General features: G+C 38.1%; 2 protein-coding genes across 2 annotated transcripts; both read right to left on the minus strand.

Moving 5' to 3' along the window:
- Positions 1-1,866: 1,866 nt before the first annotated feature.
- Positions 1,867-19,987, minus strand: LOC116266768 (uncharacterized). The gene is made up of 7 exons (XM_031648105.2): positions 19,295-19,987; positions 11,854-11,932; positions 10,522-10,676; positions 8,598-8,724; positions 8,306-8,491; positions 5,961-6,032; positions 1,867-3,228 (listed from the first exon to the last, which is right to left on the minus strand). Exons 1-7 carry the CDS (start codon positions 19,708-19,710, stop codon positions 2,410-2,412), a joined length of 1,854 nt encoding a protein of 617 aa, XP_031503965.1. The 5' UTR covers positions 19,711-19,987; the 3' UTR covers positions 1,867-2,409.
- Positions 19,988-22,551: 2,564 nt separating this feature from the next.
- LOC116267028 (transcription termination factor MTEF1, chloroplastic) lies at positions 22,552-23,916 on the minus strand. The gene has a single exon (XM_031648576.2). It carries the CDS (start codon positions 23,617-23,619, stop codon positions 22,720-22,722), a length of 900 nt encoding a protein of 299 aa, XP_031504436.1. The 5' UTR covers positions 23,620-23,916; the 3' UTR covers positions 22,552-22,719.
- Positions 23,917-25,100: the final 1,184 nt, after the last annotated feature.

Here is a 25,100-nt window from a genome sequence, read left to right on the forward strand (position 1 = left end):
AGACAAACTTGCAAGAGCCCAGATTTAAGATACGTATGAACATGCGACTTAGAAAACCTTGTAGTTGCCAAGACAAGGTTCCAAGTTTGTCAAACAGGATAAGATTTTTTGAAATGGAATATATCAAGGCTCCAGGCTTTAAAACATGGATGGGCCGAAGCTTTTGTCGACCTTGAAGAATCAGTGTCTAAAAGGCCTTGTAGGTCATAACTTCAGTAGAATGCAAATGGAATCGGAAGGGTTTGACTCAGTTGGTGGAATCCCATGCAGTGAATCCTATACCTGCATTAGGTGAAGAATAAGAATTTATTCGTTAACTGTAACTTCACCCCGCTTCCAATGCGGATGTATACTGTCCGTGAAAAGGTGAGGCCTGCAAGGTGGGTCTGAGTTAAGGCTTTCAGGTTGAAAGAGGAAAACTTTGACACCAAGCTAAAGCAACAAAGGGAAGACATGCACGTAACACGTTTTATACTAAAGAACAATGGATCAACAATGGAGGCGAGGGGAGAGAGAGAGAGAGAGAGAGAGAGAGAGAGAGAGGTGCCTATCTGTTTGGGATATCCATGTGCAAGTGTGGACGTTCATAGGAATGCAAGCACGAAAAATTGAAATAAAATGATTACCGCTATAACAGGATGAGTTTTTAAACTTTATGACACTAAAACCCATCACGAACAGTGTATTCCATGATTAAAACTATCGCCAATCAACAATCATCACGTAATGCACTATGTGGGATGAACTTTAGTATTGCAAAATTTAAAAAAGCCATCCTGCCATAGAGGTTGCCTGGCTGATTTCAATTCATCATGCAAGTAGATTGTTGCCATCCAGACCACCCGTAACCAGAATGGCTTTTGAAACTACGGTGTACACAACTTACTAGAAGGTCCACAAAACTGCTGCCGAAACGCCACTCATCTTATTTGTCTAGTAAAAAGGGTCGAGACCATCATTTTCCTTTCAAGAGCTCAATAGAATTAGGTGAGCAGAAAGCACATACCAAGGCACATCTGTAAGCAGAAAGTACATACCAAGGCACATCTGAACAATTTTAGAAAAGTTTCCAAGTGGGCGGCCCCGCAGACAAAGGCAAAACAATATTTGGCCACCAAATCCTACGGTGCAACAGCTCTACAAACCTTCATTCTTTAGACGGTTTAATGGTCAAGTGCCTAAACACGACAAAGACAGATAACCACCCACGTACAAACGGAGGGTGTTTTAAAATTTTGATTAAAGATGATGGAAAAAATTGATTAGTTGACAAATCAGGATACCATTGACATAGGTCGAATACCAACCACCAGGAGCAGATACCACCATCATTTTGGTTTTCGTATTCTTTTCGGTGAAACCTTCCAGAATTTCCTGATTTTTCCTGCACCAAGTTTCTCCATGTACATATTAGAATCACATGGTTAAGTTAGCATAACTAGGCAAATTCTTGGTCAAAAAGTGGCCACATAAGCATATCATAATGAAGGCTCACAAGAGAAAAACAACCATTTAATGGGGAACCTATCATTTGCAGACAACAGAGCACAACTGTTAATATAATATAAATATGCTATACACATTGATCTTCTACCAACCAGACCTCCAGCGGCATGCAGCATCAATCAGCTTGTGTTCCCTATAAGTACTGCATAAAACACTAAATGATACTCTGCAATGGTCAATCAAAATCCTTGGAGAATTTTACATCCACGTTTAGGTTCTCATTTTCAGCAACTCCTACATTAAGTCTTTCACATATCCTTACAGGTTTCCCTCCATACCAACGACAAGAATCAGCAATAAACAAGATTAAACAGAACCCCATACCTCTACAGCAACATTTTCCCCAGTTGTGTTCCAACATACAGAATCGCACGCGGTCAAGCCTATTTTTGCCTTTCATTAAATCAAACAATTTAAGCTAAATGTTTATAACAGACCATCTGTGTCTGAAGGATCGACAGATAGGAAAACTGCACAGATGCTGTCACATACATTAAAATATTGGACACAGAAAAGTAGAAAAGCACATGCGGTGATATCCCCGCAGAGCCAACTTCTACAGATATTAGCATTGTGCTCAGACGCCTTGAACCATGGGCTCTGTGCCTTAATGCAAAATTAAATTCTATGGTTTCTTACCCGTACATGTTTATCCTCACTTTGCATTGAGAGCGGGGGTGAAGAGATAAATCATAACGAGCTCCATTCTCCAAGCTAAATTAAACACTGAATATCAAAGCCAAAAATGTGAGCAGACTACTGAACCTGCAGCCTGAATTAACTAACTCCTCACATCCCTGGCCATCAATGATCATCCAGGAACTGTTGATGGATGCCATCCAATAGAGCTGCAGCTCAAATTGTCAATCAAACACACATGCAATGCCAACTGATCCTGAAAATTCAGACAATGCTTGGTGCATCACCGACCCAACTGCAAACCGCGAGTGGCCAGCGGGTTCTAATACAGTCCACCAATGGAGCATGCTGAGAACGTTCAGGCTGATCCACTTCAACATTGCCATCTTTCTCGCCTTGCTCATTGCTCAAGTCTGGGGTCAGCTCAACCAGGAACTCCTCAGGTCTCCATCTTGGAGGGACGGTAACGCTAAGTTCAGTAAGTCTTGGCCTTTGTTGTAAGGTCTCACCTTCAGTTAATTGATTACCATTTGAAACAGCCTTGGCAATCCCATTAAAGTGATATAGATCAAACTGCTTTTTCCCAATCAGCCCAGTTGCATCCTTCATGCCACCCAAGCTCTTGTCAAGCTGTAACAGGGCGTGCCAGAATTCACTCCAAACAATGAAGGCCGTGCTAGCAAGATTTTCAAGCATTTCTGGTGGCATGTTGACCTTTGTTTCTCTAAGAACGTGCTGAAGCTTTTCTGAGCTTATAAAACCGCCACCACCACTTTGGTCTTGAGCATCAAATGCTCTTCTGATCTCTGCTTCTCGTTTTTCAAATTCATTCTCATCCTGTACGCTGGTGTCAAGTGCAAATACTACAGTGTAATGAGATTCACTTCCGACCACCCAGATAGGCCACTTGGGGCACTTCAGATATTGACCCACCTTGCAGAGGTTGAGTGATTCGAGAAGACTAAGGAACCCAACTTCCACAAATGTTGGAATACCCTTGAGGAACATACCACCACCCAAATCCATTCTACCATCAAATACATTTGGTACAGCTTGACCACAAAGAAGCAGGTTTACGATTTCCTGTTTAGAATAAGACAATGTTAGAAATCCATTATGAGAGCATTGCATACCAACACGTAAATATCTTCAAACACAAATATTGTTGCATCATCCGTTATGCTCTATAACATGAACACAATTATTTTTTTTCCACCTTTTACACTTCTCCTTTCCATGATGCAAACATGAAAAGTTTTACAAAAATCTAATTTTGTCCCTTGGTTAAGACACCAATATTTTTTTCGTTATTCATAAAAAACCTCAAATATCTGATTTTCATGGAGAAGACAAACTTTAATTTCATGTTAATCTTCTCATCATGAAAATCATTGTGAACCCCTTGCAATATTGGAAAGATAACATTCATGGAATTGAATAAAATTGACAGAAGCATCTTTTGGTATATCAAACTAATCATAGAACTACAGAAAGGTTCTCATTTCTCAACGATGGTTATATATATAACTTTGTTGCCTGTGCAAAAATATATTCAGTATCTTACGGCATACACTTGTCTTCAGTACTTAAAACCGTGTTTCTGCAAGCACAAGCAATCAGGTCATGGACCCTAACGCACAGGTTCTCTGAATAAGAAACTTCACAATTTTGCACTGGAAATCGGGACATAAATTTGTACCAAATGTATAATTCTCAGGTGAAATTTACTAATCTGTTGACAGAAAAAGTTAGTCTAACATGCACCACATTGACAAGGTTCACACAATAAAAAGAAAATCCAAATTTAGTTTTGGCATCCCACAAGACATTGACTTCTCAGGTCACAAGGGCTTCTTCTACGTTTCCCTATCTAAAAGCAAGAGAAGAAACATTGCACAATGGGAGACATAAAATGCTGTGATATATGTCAGAGACAATGCTTATGTGGTCAATGGCCTTTCAATTTTGTTGTTAATAAATGTACTTTGACAAAATTATACATGAAACATTTAATAAAAATTTTGTGCTTGGTTGCCACTCACAACCATGTGCTTCATGTTTCCTATGCACGTTATCTTTGTGCCGGTAGAGTATGCACTCCTCCATACCACATGCTTGCATTGTAAGCAAATGTGTTTGGGCACACCTGGTTGATGCTGATAGATGGCTGTTCTCATACAAAGACATGCCATAACTGCTACGAGTCATCATAAAACCGAATTTGGACCTCGACCAGTCACATATTCAGAATCACAGTTCAAGGATTCTTAGTACCGTAAAACTATGCCCTTGTGAATAATATAGCAATGATGACTTCAATAAGATTAAATGTAGAAATTCAAGCATGTCTCTAGCGGGTTGTCTATCATGCATCTCGTATAAAGTTACTTTGTTAAGAAGAATCAGATATTAACAATTAGAAACGACAATGATCATATGCGATTGTATGCTATCATAATTTAACTAACGATATTATGGTGTTTATTTCATGGATGTTGTATCATGGAATTTAATTACTTGCATACCTTATCAGGCACTAACAATAAAAAGTTTTTTGGTCCAAGCATATCAAGTTTCTGAGTCAACCCAAGAGTCATTATGAACTGATTGCTTTCCACAGTGACTGGCTATTCTTGCGGTGCAGCAAGCATAAGAATAGTTTTTGGCTTTAAATGGTTTCTCCATTTTCTGTTGTACCATTACTAGGACCATAAGCCAATTCTGAATGGTACTGTAAATTTAGTATCAAAAGCCTGTCATTGTAAAGAGGCTGGAATGCCTATGTGCCCAAATCAAACATTTTTTTTCCTTTTTTCCCCTTCTGCTTTACCTTTTTCATTTATTTACTTGTGTTTTTTTCTTCATTTTTTTCCTTCTCCTTCTCATTCTTCTTCTTCCTTTTTTTTTTCATCTACTGTTTTTGTTCCACCTAGGCCTTTTTGAAGGTACACTGCTACGTCACAGGGGTGCGGATGCGATACGGGTGCGGATACGGGGATACGGGTGCGGATACAACAATTTTCAAAATTTTCGGATACGCAGACACGGCTACATTAAATATTCTAAAAAATGATAAGATTAAAAAAAAAATTAAATTAATAGTTCACTCTTACAATCTTGTGAGAAAATGTGTTTTATCACAAAAGTACTGAATATTTGAAAGGATTGTTCATGGAAATAATTGGATGCATCACAAAAAATTGATAAAATGAAAAAAAACATTAAATTTTTATTTTTTATTTTTTATTTTTTGCCGTGTCCTAGCCGAGTCCCGTGTCGGCGAGTCGACATGGGTACGCGGCCTCTTTAGCCGCGTCCATGTGACATAGGTTCACTGCCTAGGCTCACCAAACGTTTTGACTATTAAGACCACTATAAGGCAACATCCACGGGGAGTGGAGACCATTTGGAAATGGAAAAAAGAGAATATCAGCATTTCTAAAGCAAACAACAATAACAACTTCAATATAAACACGTCATACTTCAGAGAAAAAAATATTTTCAGCTTTGCCACCTATGCTGATATAAACTGCACATGCAGAGGAAGCAAAACCACCAAGATGACTTGTAAAATATTGAAATATTTTCAGAGCAGAATCACAGAGATTTTTCTTAACATGATTTCAGAGTCAGACACTATTCCTCCTTTCTTCATATTTAAAATAAGGAGACATCATTAGCCAATTCACAAATACTAGAAAGCCAAGACAGATGGAAATAGCTCAAAGCCAGTAACATGAGAAACACAAGTGTAACTTGTAACGTGAAGACTTGAGATAACGAAACATTTGATTTGTAAAGGCGGCAGTACATACCTGTGAAGCATGACCGAATGGAGCAGTGACTAAAGGGAGGCTAGGATCGTCTCGGTCCGCTTGTATATGTTCCTGCAACAACGAAATCTCCTCACCAACAGGCTCTCAAAATTTTTTTTTGATGAAATCAAGAAAAATCCTTTCATTATATATATATATGTGTGTGTGTGTGTGTGTGTGATTGTCCACACCCCACAAACAACAATATTAACAAATTATGATTCTATGAATGGTTCAAAGAAAAATAAAGCAAATTGCAAGTTGCCGCACTCCCCTCAGTGATTGTCCTAAAGAGTCCGTGTTACTTAGTCAAAAACTATAAGATTAAAAAGAATCATGAGAAGTGCAAAGCATGGATTGGGTTATTGGGTATTATAAGGATTTGAAGATTCAGATCTTAGCTTTCTCAGCTGCTAAGACCCCAACTAGGCATCGGATTACTAAGATGATTTCCCCATTTCCGCAATTTTAGACATTCCACATCCATTTATGCGGTTGCATTTGTGAAAAAATACTTAACAATACCAGAGCCCAAAGGTGGACAGCTATGTCACCTGACCGCAGGGGCGGATGCGGATGCAGCAATTTTTCAAAAAAAATTAGGTGCAGGTCTGGCAAGGGTGTATATATATGTGTGTGCATATATGTATGTAAATCATTTGTTACGTAGTTATTTAACTGTTTAGTAGCCTTATTTATATATATTTATATATATATATATATATATATATATTGTATTAAAGATAAATAGATAATTTAGCTATGTGCACATTTAAATGGTCAGTTTTGACCCAGTTCGACTGACCAAACCAAATGTGCTGTGTCGGAGAAGCACCAGCACCAGCATTGACACGGGTGCAGCAGCCACTTAGAAGCACCCAGGTGACATAGGTGGACAGCCAAATCTTTTATATGTGTGGGTGTGCATGCACACTTAAAAAGATGCTGCACCCATGTCGATATGTCGCAGAGGAGGATGCGGCACCAGCATGGGGAAAAAGGCAGTCGACATGTGAGTCTATTGCAAATTTGTAGTCAACCACAGCAAACTATTTTCGTCTGAACTCAGTGAGCTCCTGACTCTTGTTAACCAAAGAGTTGGACAAGGCTAACTCAAGTTGGGAACTCGTCAGCTTATTTCAGTTCAGATTTTGGACTTGGTCAATGTTGACCAAATCTATAATTTCTTGAAACTCCTTGAGTAGCCGACTCTTGAGAGTTGGGCATGTTCAACTTAAGTCAGGTGTACACTGGCTTATTTTTGTTTAGATTTTAGACTCGGCCAATGTTTACCATGTCTATAATTGTCCATTGTTAGCACTTCAAACATAAAAATTGAAAGAAAGGAGTTAGGGAACATGTGCTCCCACTTTTGTGCCATTCTCTCTCTCTCTCTCTCTCTCCTCCCTTTCCCGCTGATTGTGTCACCTGTAAATCTGCTTTCGTGAGTAGCCTGTAAATCCATTTTATATTTTGTACCGGAAGACATTTTGATTAAATGTTGAAACTTGAAACTGATTCTGTTTTCTTCTGTGGCCTGTGAACCTGTTTTTCTGTGGGGCCTGTAAATCTGGTTTTATGAAGCCTACACTAATATATTTTAATTAAAATTTAAAACTGAGTCTGTTTGAATGGGTTTATCATAATCTAATTTTGGTTAGTGCTGAACATAGTCACAAATTATGGGTGATACTCGAAAATACCATATCTTTATCACCAAAACAACGGAAGCCATTTTTAAAATAAAATCTCATGATATTTGTGAAATATCACCAAAAGAGTATTTCTCCCAATAACATTGCACCATTTTCCTGCTTTTTTATTAAATCTTTTTCCAATGTACTTTAGTGCATGTTTTCATTTCTTTTGTATTTTTAAACTATTCTGAACCTTTGTAAATATATTTATAGGATTGGAAAAAATCCGAGGTAGATCAGATATTATAAAATGAGTTCATTTAATGGTCTTAGATTTGCCAGCTCATAAATTTGATGTACACATTGGATTTTTGTGAATTTCTTTTCATATCCATAGGCATTTCAAGTGTATGTGGATTCATTGGAAACAATTAGTCAATTACAGGTATCCAGAAAAGAAAGAGCCATCGTCATAATCTAGGTAGCTATGTACCACTTGGATTTGACTGACCATCATTTGACTTTCTGTAATATAAGAGAAAGGGAGAGATAATCAAAATCTAATGATTGAACAGTTCAAGCATGGATCATTGTATAAAAAATGGGACCTCAAACCTAATCCTGCATGTAATATACCTGCAGATATACAAATATAACTGGGAACAAGTAAACAAAAAAATATAATTAGAAGAGCAGATTATCCTATACCAATCCTCTTGAAAGCAGAGCTGAGAAAAGGAACAGCAGTGCCCCCAGACGGCTTTGAAAGACAGGAAGCATAGCCTTAATTTGATGAAAAGTAGCCATCTGTGAGCTATGTGTATAAATTCGTAAAAATGTATGCAAGTCCGAAGCTGATTCAATTGAACAACCGTCCAAGGCTTTTTCAACCATCTGCAATAGTAAAAATATGTATAATATCCAAAAAAAAAAAGACAAAAAACATGGAGTTATGGAAGTAGTTCATACTATAAACAACTACAGCTGCAATGGATTTTACCTCAGATCTGTCGGTATCTACAGATTCTTCACCAGAGTGAGGATCAACAACACTCAATGTTGCAACAACAGCTTTTTTTCCATTGCCACATGAAAATAGAATTTCTACCATACTGAGAACTAGTGCTCTGATTGTTAAAAAGTAAAGGAAAAAAGTCAGTATCTTGGGCCAAAGAATTGTATTCAGCTTCTACAGTTGGTCAAACATTTAAACCAAACTTCAGGGCATAGTCACAACTTCTCAGGAATTCTCAAAGAATACGAACATAATTTTAAATAATTCTTTGGAAAACGTTCTTTTTTCTCTTCTTTTTTTATTTTCCTTCTTTCATCCTTTTTTTGCCTTCTTTGTTTCCATCCTCTATTCTTTCCTATTCATTATTTTCTCCTTTTCTTTCTTCCGTCACTCTTTTGTTTCCTCATTTCTTCAGTATTTTCTTTTCTTTGTTCCTTCCTTCTTCTCTTTGCTTCTTTCTTATCTTCCTTCAATCCTTTCTACTCTTTCATTCTTCATTTCTTCCCTCTTCCTCTCCATCTTTCGGAATAAAACAAGGACCAGAGAGGAACAAATATGTCACAATTGACAAAACACCTTTAAAAATTTCAGATAGGTAGATCTCTGTTTTTCTAGAAAACAGATTGTTGACAGAATATAACTCACAATGTTATTGCAATAAACCTTTTACAAATATTTTCAAGATAAAGCAAGATTTTTCTTTTCATTTTTTTTTCCTTTTCCAATTTTACCTCAACATTGCAGTGTCTCAGATATATTTGTGATAAACTGATAATGCTTCAAGCAAAGATGAAAACAAAGCAAACAAGTTAACAACCAAAAGATTTAACCAGCAGATGTGCTTGAAAAACGAATTAATGCACGAAAAAGCGACTAGCTTGGTCCAGAAAGATGGATCATTTGTCGGTTACTATGAATCACTTTAAAAACAAATTTTCAGATGATTTGTTTCTTGGTCAGACATTGAATCTATAATGCAACATCAACAGTTACATTTGCTTTAAGCGACTATTACATGCCATTTTTCAGCAAATAACAAGCGCCTCCCCTGCAAAATGGCTGCAACAACTAACCTAGATACTAGATTAAAAAGAACTCAATCCAGATCTCAAAAATAGATCCAGATGCATACTTCAATCCTGATTCTAGGATACATATCCTTCAAATGTGGATCAGCCACATAAAAAAAATCAGATTGATTTAGACACAGTATGGTCGATGTGCCAAAATACCCACATGACCCAACCATTTGCAACCCAACCTGATTGTGTCTTGTCCTCAGTCTGTATTAACAAGTCGGGGACATAATTTATCAGGACACAAAAGGATGGGCTGACAACCAATACAAGAAGCAGGGGAACGATAAACAGACAAAATGATGACATGAAAAAAGTGGGATCTCTGTACATTACAAGGCCATATTACAGTGTTAAAATGATTTGAAGTTTATGCAGCCAAATACTGATGCTAATCCCAGGTCTTAAAGAAACTGGGTAAACACCACCACTTAAAAAAGAAGAATAATAAGGGGCTAAGAAAAAAGAGCCTTCCATCTTCCAATCAACTTACAACACTGTGAACCTGCATACAAAATGCAAACAACTAAAAAATGACTTTGTCACATGGAGAAGAAATAAATTTGTCATATATGTCAAGCGGTGATAATGAATAATAATTTCTCCATGTAGTCTTTGAGGGAGACAGATCAGAATCAAATTGAACAGGTACTGCAAAAGTATGCAGTAAGCTGCCAAAAGCATGGTATCATAGCTCTGGGAGCAGAAACCAGACAAACCTTGAAGAAAATGGTGTTTATCTCAATTCAATCAGTTTCTGTTAGGTATGCAATTCAATCACCATATTCAGCAAATTTTCTACACTCAAGTTCACAAAATGGCAGAATAATCACCTAGTCTTTTCACCTTCATTCAAAGAAGAAAAATATTCCATCGGTGTACAAGATTTTTGAGAAAGCTTCTTAAGAACTGTACTGTTTGGTCGTATATTGAACCCCGAGGTGCATAATTCAACTGTACAAAACAATAGGTATTTGAGGATGAATGCCTGCATAACCAAACATAAATTATTATTATTAGAATATATGTTTGCAGAGTAACGAGCTTCAAAATTTATACAGTCATCAACAGATGCTAATGAGGTTCAGATCATAATAGACAATCTGAAGCATTAAACGAAAAGCCTTGCACTGTTTTGCTAGTGTTGGATTTAAGTAAACACAAAACCTGGTCCCCTAGACCAGTAGAAAAAGATACGGCCACAATGACCAGTTTGGACAAACAATTTCATGCAGTGACTTTTGCTATAATCACAAAGCAACAGTTTCTGCAGCAAATAAAGGAAAGCTTAAGAGTTTGCCAACATTCTTCCAAAAAATCACTACTATACACCAGATACTCTCTCATAGTAGGATAGTAAAGATGAGAAGTCTCATGCTTCCAGGGAGCATGGGGAGCGCAGTCACGTTAAACTTAGCATATTGTTCTTCAGATACTTATTTTTAAAATTTTACTGGTCCAAACATGACTAAATATCTTGCCAGGCCAAGACATCACATGTTGAAGTCAAAGGCATTGAAGGTCAAAATCTCTGACATGAAAATTAGTTGAAGCATGTAATGCAGGGTGTTCACAAAGACACATACACATTACCTTGCTGAAGGGGGAGTTCGTCAAGTTATTTGGGTATTGGTGAAACTCCTCATCATCAAATAAATAATAATTAATTTAATTACATAAATAAACTGAACTATTTCAGATGCTAAAAGGAGAACATCAAACACAATGTGGGAATAACTATCTAAGCTGGGATAGTAAAATGGTACTAACTTCTCAAATATGGAGAGGCTCAAATCCTTGTCATCTGGAACAGATAAGGATAACTATCCCAATAAATATTTTACTTAACTGATTTCGAGAAAGGCCATAACACAATTTTCACTTTTAGAAAATTGTTTAGACTACAAGCATAAATAACTTCTGACAAAGAACTAAGTGCCTGTAGACAATACAAATTCATGCAATATAGCTTATCTATGGTGGGCATTGCATAAAAAATAAATAAGTGGATAAGAAGCAGCAGATGAAGGCATGGGCACAGCTTAAAGAGATGTCATTTGTTGTTATAAAGACGAGCAAAATCTTATACTTTGAGATGCAACTTTTTATCACAGACATGGTGGACAGTGTCAACAACATCCAAACACCTCATGCTGAAGGTATACCTGGATAGGTGCCAGTACACCACATGGTCCTCCTTCATGTTGCACAAGACCCATAGAAGTCTCAGGGTCAGGGCTAAACCTACAAAAAACATAAATACATGTCACAAAATATTAGCTAACAAAGGAAGTAGAGGATAAAATTCCTCAAGGACGTGAGCTACTGTAAACTCAAAGCAGTAAAAAATGAAACCACGTCAGTTCAAAAAGAGCTTTCAGAAATGGTGCAAGCAAACCCTTTGAAGATACAATGCAGGCAAGATACGAAGACTGCCTCAAGAGAAGGCAACTAACAAGATATTCTTGAATGGACCAGAGGACTAAATGCCTTTTCAACAGTAGTCCAGCTTTATACAGGCTTGAAGTATGCTGGCAAGCATGTAGCTGCATGCATCTCAGATCCACCATTTACCAGGTAGGCAAGAAAATATGATAGACAAATTCAAAATATGCAGTAAATAGAAGCTGCACAGGGCAAAAGAATGATAGATAAGTATGATTACATGAGCAAGAATAGAAACCAACTGTGTGTGTGATTTAGGAAACATGAAACAAGTGTGGATCAGCTTGGGGAATGGACTAGGCGGCAGTAGAAGGAATTTTTATACAAATTGAGTAAATTAATGATCTAAAGAGAAGCTTTTACAGATGAGATCATGATCACAACTGTTACATACAATAGTAGCACACAAAATAACAACATGATAGGTTAATTCTGTAAATATCAAAATAACATGCAAATCAAAGGAATAACTATGTCACATGGGTGCAGGTGCGGGATGCGGCAAGTTCCAAAAAAAATTGAGTGCGGGTGCGGCAAGAGCATATATATAAATATACATATATTATGTACATATATATGTTATTTGTTATGTAAGTAATTTTATTTGTTTATATTTTTAAACTTTGTTTTTTTATCAAGGTTACCTTGAATCGATATATCAATGAAAACTCGGCCAAAACATTTTTCAAAACGGCCAAAATTCATTTGACGCCGTGTCGGGCCGCACTAGCACCCACGCCGATGTGGGTGCGGGTGTGCCACCATAGTTGACACACCCGTGTGACTTATGGAGTAACATATGCATGTTATATCCATCACCACAAAATCTCAGCAATATTTGAAAAATATGACGATCTTATCACTAAAAAAGGAAAACAATATTATGGGGAAAATATCTGAATACTTTCAAAATACTACCAAAGAAAAGATACTACCACAGTCTTTTAACCTATGTCACACGGACACGGCAAAATAGCCCACGTATCCATGTCGACACGCGGACACGGGGATACGGGTGCGGACACGGCTAGGATACGGCAAAAAATAAAAGTCATTAATTTAATTTTTTTTTTCATTTTATCAATTTTTTATGATGCATCCAATTATTTCCATGAACAATCATTTCAGATATTCAATACTTTTGTGATAAAACACATTTTCTAACAAGATTGTAAGAGTGAACTATTAATTTAATGTTTTTTTAATCTTATCATTTTTTATAATATTTAATGTAGCCGTATCCGCGTATCCAAAAAATTTGAAAAATGCCGTATCCGCACCCGTATCGCATCCGCACCCGTGTGACATAGCTTTTAACCTTTTTTTAAAAAGCCTTTCTTTATATATGAAGACAGTAAAAGTACAAAACAAAGAAGAGGAATGAATAAAGGAAAGCAAGAATTGAAAGAAAAATAAAATGGGAAATTATGCTTCACCTATCCCACCCAGAACTTGGAAATGAAGGGTGAGATTGTTCTTGAGCCACTCTTGTGCTAAGTCACATGGATGAGCATACAACAGTATGGGTCTCAACATGGCAAGATTTTAAAATGTAGGCACAGGATACAAAGATTCAAACAAAATAGTTTTTAAGTAATACATAATTCAATGTAATTGAATTCAGAAAAAAATGAAAGCCTTAAAAAAGACGGCTTGAATTTGGATCTGGTCCAGATCCGAAGCTTCCGAACCACGACTTAGCTGGTACACTATATTTACCCATGTCCCTAAACTACTGTATCAACAGTGGTACATTACCTAAGATGGAGGACTAGCTCTTGTGTGACTGGGAAATCCAATACGGATATATTCACAGGTTTAATATCATGTTTTTTGACTTTTTCTTTTGCTATCCTTAACTGAAATTTCATCAGGGTATATGAGCTGCTTGAGGAGATGGGTCATGTCCCAGATTCCTCAGATGGGTCCAACAGCAATACTCCTTCATTGGTCCTTTTGTTAGTCCAGGCCAGCCACAGAGAGTATTTGGACCCTTCGACCCCTTAACCATCCTTGTTTGAGATCCCTCTTCTCTAGCTGACTGGTCCCAACCTAAACAAGTCCAATAAAATTTTTCAAACCCAACCAAAACTTCCAATTATTCCCTCCTTGTATCCATCTGCGACAATAAAAAATGAGAGGAAAAGGGGTTCTGTAATGACCCTACCCACACTTGGGATCGTCCCCTGGTCCAACGGATCCCAACCCACCCTCTAACAGTTTCGGTTCCAACTCGAAAAAAATAAAAACCAAGACAATTAATTACTTTAACAATGCCCTTTATAAGCCCTTGAAGATCTCTTACAATTTCAATACGGGATTGAACTTTTGGGGTGTTACAATCCACCCTCCTTAAGGCACACGCACCCTTACGTGTGGGACCCCAGGTCTGAGTGTTGAACCATGCTTTGATACCACTATAACAACTCTACTCACTCTCAGGCTCGGCCCCTGGTTCGCAGATCCCAACCCACCCTCTAACAGTTTCAGTTCCAACCCAAAAAATGCTAGGAGAACCAGGAGCACTAATCACTTTAACAACCCTTTTATAAGCTCTTGAAGATATCTCACAATCTTCAATATGAGACTAAACTTTTGGAATGTCATAAGTTCTTTGCCCCACTATAAAAGTTATCTCCTCCATATACAAATCCACCTGACAGTGGATATGTTTTCAACTTTTCATCAAAATCTCTTCCTAATCCATGTCGTACATTCTTCTAGTAGAATACTTCATCTTCTATACATTGCATCAAGATCAATCACAATATCCTAGAACAACTGAAAGAATAACCTAGGAAAACCATCTGGCCAAGGGCTCAACAAAGGAGGAAATAAATGAAGGAAGAAAGGGGCAAATGAGTCAAAAAAGAATGGAAGAAGGGAGGAAAATGAAGGGAAAGAGAAAGAACAGAGGAAAGGAAAGAGACAAAAAGGAAGGAAGGAAGATAATATGGAAGAAAGAAAGAAAAAAGAGAGGAAGAGAAGGATTCTGCATCTCTTTTCCTTTTTTCATCTAATTTTAAGATTTCAATCAATTACTGGGATATTCCATGAAAGAAGAAAGGGGCAAATGAGTGAAAAAAGAATGGAAGAAGAGAGGAAAATGAAGGGAAAGAGAAAGAACAGAGGAAAGAAAGAGACGAAAAGGAAGGAAGAAAGAGAATATGGAAGAAAGAAAGAAAAAAGAGAGGAAGAGAAAGATTCTGCGTCTCTTTTTTTTTTCTTATCTAATTTTTAAGATTTCAATCAATTACTGAGATATTCCCAAGAAAAATCACCTTTCACAAAAGAAAAAGAACTCCCCACAAAAGCCTCATAAGAATTTGTATGGATGATATTTTGCAGCTACCTTTATACCATAGACATATCTGCAACCTCAGGTAAGCCTACAATTGACTAATTGTAACAATGCGTACAAAAAAATATAATGATAATGCTTTACAGAATGATACTTGGAAAATTGTATCTAATGCCTTTAATCATCTACTTAGGTAATAGCACCACAGGTCTAAGCATCAGACATCAAAAAAGCTATTCCACAGAAAAAGGGGGAAAAGAAAAAAGAGCAAGTTGAGGCAAGGGAGTTTGGAAAACCTCCAGCTAGGTCAATATACCACAAGACAAAACAAAGAAACTAAAATTTTAGACATAAAACTAAAACATCAGTATTTTTTGGTTTGGACCACTTAAGTACCTAAACGTAGGCACCTGAGGTCAACACACCTTAACTACAAAGCCAATCCAACATAGAACGGCAATTTCTTGATTCCTTTCTGATAGAAAACAAGCTTAAGAGGCTAACAAGATGTACCCCTACTTTCTTACAACATGCACCAATTACACAATATCAAAGCACCAATGCATCACTATGATCTCACAAGACACAGAAACTACATGGTTGCTTTTCTTATTATAGGAAAATATTTTTCATCTTTTTTACAAACAACTCATTTTAGGATTAGTTACACATAAAAGCAATGTTGTTCACTGGCGTATCGTATCGTGTATCCATCAGACTGACCTCTACGTTGTATCATATCGAATCGAAATGTACCGCAACGTAACGTAAAATTGACTTTGTAATTAAAAAACTAAAAATTAGTAAAAAAACAGGAAAAATCAAGAAAAATAGCCAAAAAATCAGAAAGACTAAGAACAATGTATTTCATATAAAAAAAACTCATCACACATAAAGAACATTAATGATTCATCATTCATAAACCATAGGCATATATAACAAAAACAAATTCGAAAAATACGAAGTAAGACTAAAAGATTCAAAATAACATATTAAAACATTCATGATCTATCACAAGTTTAAAGAGCATATATCACATACAAGTTTAAAGAGCATATATCACATAAAGAGCATATTAAAACACTCATTTTTCTTTAACAATCTGCCTTATGGATGTGGCCTTGAACCCAAAGTGTTACGAGTCTATGAAAAATAATAATATTTTTTTTAAAATGTAGATAAGATTTTCATAACATTTTAACATCAACAGTCTGAATTTTTTTGGCTTCTAAAACTCATTTTACATGTCAAGAGAAACATGCCTTTTATGTCTATCCTGCGTTTTAAGCATGCAAATCCCAACAGAATAATTGTTTTTACAAAAGGAGAATTAAAAGTTTAGGGTCTGGTCAGAACAGTACCAAAATGGAAATGGCTTTAACGTTTGCTAGTGTGCAAGCATTTCTTTGTATGCTAGTAACCCGACATTCAGTGGTTGTCAATTTGTTGCTCCCATATGTTCCGCCATAGTTTCCCTCCATTCATGATAGTTTTCTTGATTATTTTCCTCTGATGTGGTCTTTCTATCCAAAACGTTATGATTCTAGAACAACATTATGTTTTTAAATGTTTTGATAAGAGTTCATGATATTTTAAAATCAGCAAGGCAAGGTGAGATGCTACTTCTATTTACATCCACTACACCCCTGAAAATACCAAAGTCCTCACATGGTGGGAGGATAGATGAAAACCGTGCCTCCATGAGTTCGGTTGGATTGGTTATTCCTTCGTTCTCCCGGTTTATGTTCTTGCAGTCTGAACTTTTCTGGCTTCTAAAACTCAACTTCCATAGGACCATATCAGTAAAGTAAAACATGAATTTTATCTGATGTGGTATTTTCATCCAAAACATTATGATTCTAGAACAACATTATGTTTTAAGTGTTTTGATAAGAGTTCATGATATTTTAAAGTTGGCAGTCTGAACTTTTCTGGCTTCGAAAACTCAACTTCCATAGGACCATATCAATAAAGTAAAACATGAATTTTATGCTGATTTTCACGTTTTTAAACATGCTGATTGCTGAGTAAATCTGTGTATGCTGTTCACAAAAAAAATTGTTAAAAGTAGGCTCTGGTCAGTGAGTCCCAAAATGGTACTGCTTTAACTTAATGAGTGTGTCTTTGTGTACATGTGTATATTCTTCTAATGCTAGTAATTGAACATTCTGTGCTGTCGTTGTCAGCTTTTTCCCATAAGTTCAGCATTGTTTCCCTCCACTCATAATAGTTTTGCCAATTACTTTTACCGAAATGTTGATTCTAGAATTGATGGAACCAGAAATACAATTCCTGATTGCAAACATGATTCGTGTTTGATTAAATGGTTTTTCGTTTCTTGGAAGCCCATTTCGGCATTTGATGGCCATGGACAGATCAAAAATGAAATTAAAACATTTGTTTTGAAATTTTTTCAAAGGTCGTGGGTTGTTCATATAGAATTTTATTAGTGATTAACAATGTTCCTAAAAACTCTAAAAAGTAGATGAACGTCAAGGTAATTTTTAAAAAGACGCACCACCATTCTAAAAATAAATTCATGGGGCAAACTTGAAAATTTTCATAAATCACAATAAAAATATTCAACAATTTCATTTTCATTTTCATCTCTCTTCTTTCAAATCTTCACTTTCGCTCCTCTTGGTGAGACAATTCTGACAACCCATGATGAGTTGGAATGGATGATTGATCGGGACAGTGGCACCAAAGGGTCGGAGGAGAAAACTCGTCAATGGAGGAAGTGGGCTTCTCATTTTTTTTTTGTTTCAATTTTGTTGTTCTTTCATTATTTTTATGCCAGAAATAAAAACCATCGGCTGCTGTGGTTGTCGGAGTTCTTCGGCCATTGTTCTTTTTTTTTTTACTCCCTCTCCCTCAACCATCGAGAAAGGCCCTCTACGACTGAGGGTCTCAGTCGGGTGACCGAAACCCTAGACGCACAAAGGGTTTCAATCATTCAAAAGCCAAAACCCTCTGCATCGAGGGTTGGGTTTCCGCAGATACCTTTAATCCAAAGGGTTTTGAATGATTGAAACCATATGTGCAACGAGGGTTTCAAAGCGCTCTCTCTCTCTCTCTCTCTCTACCCAAGAGGGTATTTTCAATACCAACCTCAAGAGGGAGAGGTTTTTTGGCAACAATAATAGTGTAAGCTCATTAGATGAATCTCTCTCTCTCTCTCTCTCTCTCTCTGAAATGCATCGTTTTTTTTTTCTTTTTCCTTGATCAGCACGAGTGCTTTTTATGGTTTTTTCCAACCACATGGGGCTGCTGGAGCAGCACCTGTTCTTGTCATTGCAGCGCGACATTTCAACTGTCGAGTTTTCCATCCGTGGATTGTCATCCAACCCCTGTGGGTGGGATGAAATTTCCGGAATGAAAATTCCAGATTCACAGCCAACGGCTGCAATTTCTATGACTCTATCCTTAGTGAAATGAGACCGAACCTGAATTTTGAATTTTCATTCCGGGGTGACCAGCAGATTTCCAGGCCTTCAAACACCCCCTAATGCCCTAACCTGGTCTTTTGTGATTCTTTTACAACTATAGATGCAAATGCAAACATAGACAAATACCACAAGAATATTTAACCACGATAAACTAAATTATTAAAATTTTACGCCTTTGTACAAGTGGAAAGCAGCGAATTCAGGGAAAAGCTAAGCAATGACGCAGAAAACGATCATGAAATTTCACATACAAGAAATTAACGGAAACAGCTTACTTGAAGAGATGGTTAAATTAACGAACACATCTTATTTGAAGAAACATGGTTCAAAAGGAACATCTCTGCCTGATTTTGCGTGTGCGCAGCGTGTGTTTGTGTGTTGTCAGAGAGAAAGTGAGAGAGAGAATCGTACTTGATGCCCTGCTTACACCAATGCTCGATTATATCTTTCGAAGCCCCCTCCCCAAAAACCATCGAGAACAGCCCTTCCGCATCAGCTGGCGATAACTTTTCTCCATGGTCTCCTACAGCAAATTTCCCCACAGCGGCAAGCCTTTCCGGCGTTCCTGCAGCCGCCGGCACTACAACCCTCGCTCCCGCTCCAGCCGGCTGTTGCGGTGACCCAGCCGCAGTATGACCCATCACGATCCTCCTCTCGGCAGCTGCCGCCAGGGTCTCCCTCCGGATCCGTCGGCTCCTCGCCTCTGGCGACTCCTCGGCCGCGGCAGCAGCAGTGCTCTCTCTCGGTTTGCTCCGCTTGGGCTCCGGCGCATGCTGCAGGCTCATACGGAGGGCCATCTGCAGATCCTCATCCTCGTGATCCGCCATAGCATCACCTGCTGCCCGTTCCCTCCGCCACTCCGCCGGGAGGGATCTCCCCCAAAAAAATATGAGTTAAGACTGGGGTTAGGGTTTCCAGGTGACCGAGAAATGCGAGAGGACTGTGCCAGAAGAGACGAAGAGCATCGCTCTCCCAAGGGCAACAGCCCGGAGGGATCTCGCCGGAGGCCGGTCAGACGGCAAATGAATCGAGCAAATGGAAACTGGAAGACCGGGAAGGGTCATCACAGGAGGCTATCCCTGGTTTGGGAAAGACGGGATTGAAAAATCAAATTATTTTTTATTCTGATTTATGGGAAAATTCTTACGCAGGGTCATATCATTTTATAGTTTTTCCAAAACAGGGCAGATTATTCTGAAAAAGACGTCTTACGTCAATTTTGCTTCACCCAAAAACAAATTCACTTTCTACGATGTAAAAAAAAAAAAAAAGTCCAACCACTTGTTTTTTTACGGTATGATGGAACCTTTTAAGGTAGAATTAAGGTAGAAGGTATGCTTTGATTCTCAACATTCTTTTGCATTTCAATAGACACGTTGGTGCCCCTCGGCCGTGGTTTGTAATATTGAGAGTTGATGCTTTAAAGATTCAAAATATGAACTACCTGCCTACCTGCCAAACCTACCTCTGACCATTGCGCCAAGTCCCTACAATTATTTAAAGAAATCCACTCGTGAATCAGGTAAAATAATATATATATATATATATATATATATATATATATATTGAAATGCCTATAAGGTTCTACATTGTGCTTGCAGTTATGACCGTTCGATCAGTTTTGCCAAACATCTTTAAAAACTTTGGTTTGACGCTAGCTTGAACTCAAGTTGAGCCCAACCTTGCAGCTTGGCCTCAGGTTGACTTATCCAAACAACGCTCGAACTTGACTTTGGTTCAATTAATAAAGTTGACGAGTTGCTTTTGCTGCCTATTTGAGGTTTAACCCATGCATCATGCGAGTCAACTTGGGCATGGCTTGTTAATGGTAGGGTTCAAAGGATGAGCTCAAACCAACTACTGCTTCATCTTGCTGGTCAAAGCTCGAGCCCAGTGGGTCGACCCGTTTGAGTTACTCGACTCCTTCTGCCACGACCAAGCTGGTATATTGAAGAAAAACACAGAACTTGTTAATGAAATATGGTGCAAAATTGGATCTCACAGGGAAATTAAATTATGAGAAATAACGACTTCACTTGACTTGCGTTGCAAAACTAAACCGTGGTTGGTAAAAGACTTGAGACTTAAGAGCTAGTACCCCTACCTTTGGGGGCGTTCCATTCACTTGGAACCAATGGAATTTTTGAGTCACTGTTTTTATTCTTTATAAAAGGAAATTGAGTTCGAGTGAATTCCATGATCAAAATTTTGGAATAATGATCCCGGCCCTTAAGGGTAGGATTATGATTCTAGAATTCTGAAATTTGTTTCTCTCTCTTTCAAGCATAATACATGAAGATCTTTATTCAAGAATTCTAAAATTTTCTTTCCCTTCTCACCAAACAAAATCAAAATTTCATGAAAAAGGAAGATTGGAACTGGAATTTCATTCGACTGAAAGTTGAGATCGAAATTTGATTATGGAATTTTGATTCCAAAATCTAAATTCTAAAACATCAAACACCCATTTGTTTGATTTACTTGGAAACAAGGGATATTTAGAATCGTTATTCTCATTTCTTAAAACTGGGAATTGTGTTAGCAAACAAATAATTTTGACTCTAGAATTATAGGTTCATTCAAAAATCAAAGTTCTAGAATTATGGTATCACCCTAGGGTGCATAACTATGAGTCCAGAATTCTAGAATTTTCATCTCTCTCTGGGGCAGAAGGCATGAAGACTTTAATTGATAAATCTTATAGTTTTAATTCTCTTAATCAAACAAGCCCTTTTCATTTTAGAATCAAAATTTAACGAAAAGGCAGCCATAGTTATTTCGTCGAGTTGACACAGTTAACATTGCCCTGCGGATAAGTTTTAGCCACATTAGATACAGCCGTCGTTGAACTTAATTATGCTTTCGCCACGGTAAAGAGCATGGCTGAAAGAGTTGTGGGACATGGTCTTTATGGCCTTTACTCAAGGTATCAATAGTAGCTAATGAACTACTTTTGAAGTGTTATTATTGGCTTTGTTGTACATAGTGGTACTTGAACTACCTTTTCTTGCTAGATTATCATATGCTCAAGGTCAGCTCATTCATATAGTACTTGATGTACACAAAACCTGAGCCAAATTTGGAAACACTGAAAAAAAAAACATGATTTTTACTAACGTAAGAAAATACCCATCTGTAAAAATGACTGAAAGTATGCGCCCATTCAATATGTTTGAATGCAAATTCCTGTCACCAATCTTAGTTTTAGAAAGGTTTTTTAGAGCTTTACTATGGAGATGAAACTTTAGTTGAGAGTCAGTGAGAAGTTCCAGTTACAAACATAGAACTTTAGTGTTGGGAGTTTTGGAGCCACTATGAAACTTTAGTATCGGGACAAAGTGGAACCTTAATGCTAGAAGAAATGTTTGGTCCGTTAACTTCTCAACCCTTGGAACAGAAGTTCTGTGAAATCAAACAAATAGGGTAAATTGAAAGTAGCTGGAACAAAAAATCCACCAAAAAAAGTACTTGATACTAAATACTCAACAGTTTCAAGTCCGGATATTTAGTTCCAGGTATTTGAATGCGATCCAAAAGTACTTTCTGGCTAAGTGTAGGAAATTTATTTAACTTTGGAGAAGATTGATCGACTTAATATGAGCAAGGAACAGAATGACATAGCAACCAAAGCAAAAGAAGCGCTCACTAATGATCAAGGCGCCAAAAAATTAAAAGGGGCGAAAGAATAGTACTATAAACTATAAAGATATGAATTTATTTACATTCAGTTTAACGGTTGGCCAAGATATGAATCAAGTACTATAGATAGCATGACGGAAAGGCAAATCAAAATCAGGGAGCTGGTTCACGATCAAGATCAAACTTGATCAGGTCAATTAATCAGTGGCAACAGCCATGGCCTTGTTCACCAATTCTGTGAACTCCTGGTCACTAGTCTTCAACATAACCGATATAGGAAGCTTAGTCCCAGCATCCTGTATCTGCCTGTGCCTGGGCTTTATCCTCTTCTCCAGGCTAAACGCAAAATACTGAGGAAACCCCTTCAGTTCTTCCAGGCTCCCCTTCATCTCCTCCAGGTAGTACTCGAACTTGGGCTTGAAATTGTTCTCGACGCTGAAGGTGAGGAGACTCGGGCACCTCACCACCATCCCCACAACATCCTCATAGCAGAAACCCAGGCTCGTCAGGAACCGGATCTTGGGGATCAGCGTGTTCTCGACGCTGGAAACAAGGAGGACGGGGTCCTGGTACGCCAGCGCCTCGTTGTTGTTGATGCCCAGCCTCTGCAAGTAGATAAGCGCCGGCTTGAGTTGGTTCCGGACGCTGGACACCAGCAGCCGGGGGCACTTGTTGATCACCTTCCTGAAGCTCTTGTCCGGGACATGGAGGTCGTCGGATAAGAACTCGAAGACCGGGTTCAGGTCGTTCTGGATGTCTGACGTCAGAATCCGGGGACACATGCCGAAGATCCTCGCCATGTCCTTCTGTTGGATGCCCTTCCTCTGGAGGAAGGAGACGATGGAGTGGATGGAGTCGAGGGAGGCGGAATGGAGCGAGGGGTTGACGGACAGAGCCCTGCCGGCGTCCACTCCCATGAGCTCCAGGCACAGCACCTTCTCTTTGAAGTTGAGGGGAATCTCCTGGAGCTGCGGGCACTGGAGCAGAGCGGGCTTTGAAGAGAGATTGAGCTTCCTGCTGCTCAAAGACGGGGACGACGACGGTGATGATGATGCCTTGGGCGTGAAGAGGACAAGGTACCGGAGAGCCGCCGGCATGGTGGCGGAAAAGTTAATTAATTCTTCAAATTTTCAGCAGATCACTGGTTTCTGTTGGAGCACGAGAGTATCAAAAGGGAGGTAGTTTCTCTTATCCTCTCTTTTAGGAAATGTGGTAAGGCAAGGACGCTGATTGGTGGAGAGCTACGTCTCTTAGATTTTGGTCTGTTCGAGCTGTTGGCATCCGTATTCTGACCGGACGCGTGTCTTGCGGTACGCACTGGCCCGCCTTGGAACCGCGGCTCAACCCGGAGGGTGTGGTGGCAGCGGGACTCGATTCCTAGAGTGTGGGAGGATTTTATTCCTTTTCTAGTGGTTCAAAAGAAAAGCTGGACCAGATCTTCTTGAAAGTTTGGCAAAAATTGTATATTCGATGTTTGGTAGATTCATAAGGCAATAACAACTTCTTACTATTGCCAAATAGCCCACAGGTATTGTCTTATAAGGAAGATTGATTTCCAAAATACCCTTATGAATATTCCTCAATGTCCCGACTATTCAAGGAACGTAAAAAGCTTGAAAAAGTTGAAGATTTTCTTGGGAATCCTTTCTTTTTTTCTTCGACAAATGGTTAGAACTTCATTTGGTTTTGGATATTACTAATTATTCATTAGAGATAAAAAATTGTTGAAGGAATAATAAGACGCTTTTTCTTCTGTCCCTTCCAACACTGCCTCTATATTATTAAATTTCGAGCTTCTTACAATCAAATGTAACTTCACAAAGGCTACCTCTCTCTAAGGCACCAAGAAAGTCAATTGCTACATGAAGTTAGAAAAGTACCCGGCCTTGTCGCATATAGACCATGATGAATATGCTTTGAGTATGTAATAGGAACGCCAGAAATTTGACTCTATCCATTCTAAAACGCTTGACTTACAATGAAGCTCCTCCATTTTAGGAGGTACAGCCCTTGGAAACCTATTTACTATCTATCACAAGAAGATCACAATAGAAAACCCAATTTTTTCAAATGAAGAATTTTAAAAGTGCCAATAAAAGCAATTTAACCTGCTACTGATAAAGCAAGGGCGGAGCGCGGAGGTAGGTGTTGGCTACCTGTGGGCAATTTAATTTTCATATTGACATTTATGAGTAATTTTTTATTTATACATTAGTGCCCCTTAAAAGTTTAAGATTTTATGGTAGTGCCCCTTAATCAGACTCCACCCCTGGGGTGAAGTAGTGATTGATATGAGCTTCTTTCAAAGACAATGTAATCAGTCCCCTTGAGATAGTTTAGTTAAAGGCCACAATAGGAGATTCTTGAAGCTTTTGGGTAGGCTTAAAAAAGGTTATGTAGATAGGGAGGAGATTTTTTTTACTTGAATGCTCTTAGTATATCTTTTTTCCTAAATGAAACTAAGGAAAACCTTAATATGTGACTTAACTTTTCTCTTGACATGTGAGATTGCAAAAAAAAATAGGCAAGTTTTGAAAGAAAAAAAGTGTTCAAGTTTTAACACTTTTCTTAGAAGGGA

This window comes from Nymphaea colorata, chromosome 13 (genome assembly GCF_008831285.2).
Source record: "Nymphaea colorata isolate Beijing-Zhang1983 chromosome 13, ASM883128v2, whole genome shotgun sequence".
Taxonomy (NCBI): domain Eukaryota; kingdom Viridiplantae; phylum Streptophyta; class Magnoliopsida; order Nymphaeales; family Nymphaeaceae; genus Nymphaea; species Nymphaea colorata.

Bases quoted from the DNA above. Each gene is read 5' to 3' on its own strand.
- LOC116267028 (XM_031648576.2), bottom strand. From the start codon at position 23,619: ATGCCGGCGGCTCTCCGGTACCTTGTCCTCTTCACGCCCAAGGCATCA.
- LOC116266768 (XM_031648105.2), bottom strand. From the start codon at position 19,710: ATGGCGGATCACGAGGATGAGGATCTGCAGATGGCCCTCCGTATGAGC. The intron at 11,933-19,294 runs GTACGATTCTCT...TGTTTTTTGTAG, and splicing joins TGGTGTAAGCAGGGCATCAA to GTTTAGCCCTGACCCTGAGA. The intron at 3,229-5,960 runs GTATGTACTGCC...TATTCTAAACAG, and splicing joins CATTCGGTCATGCTTCACAG to GAAATCGTAAACCTGCTTCT.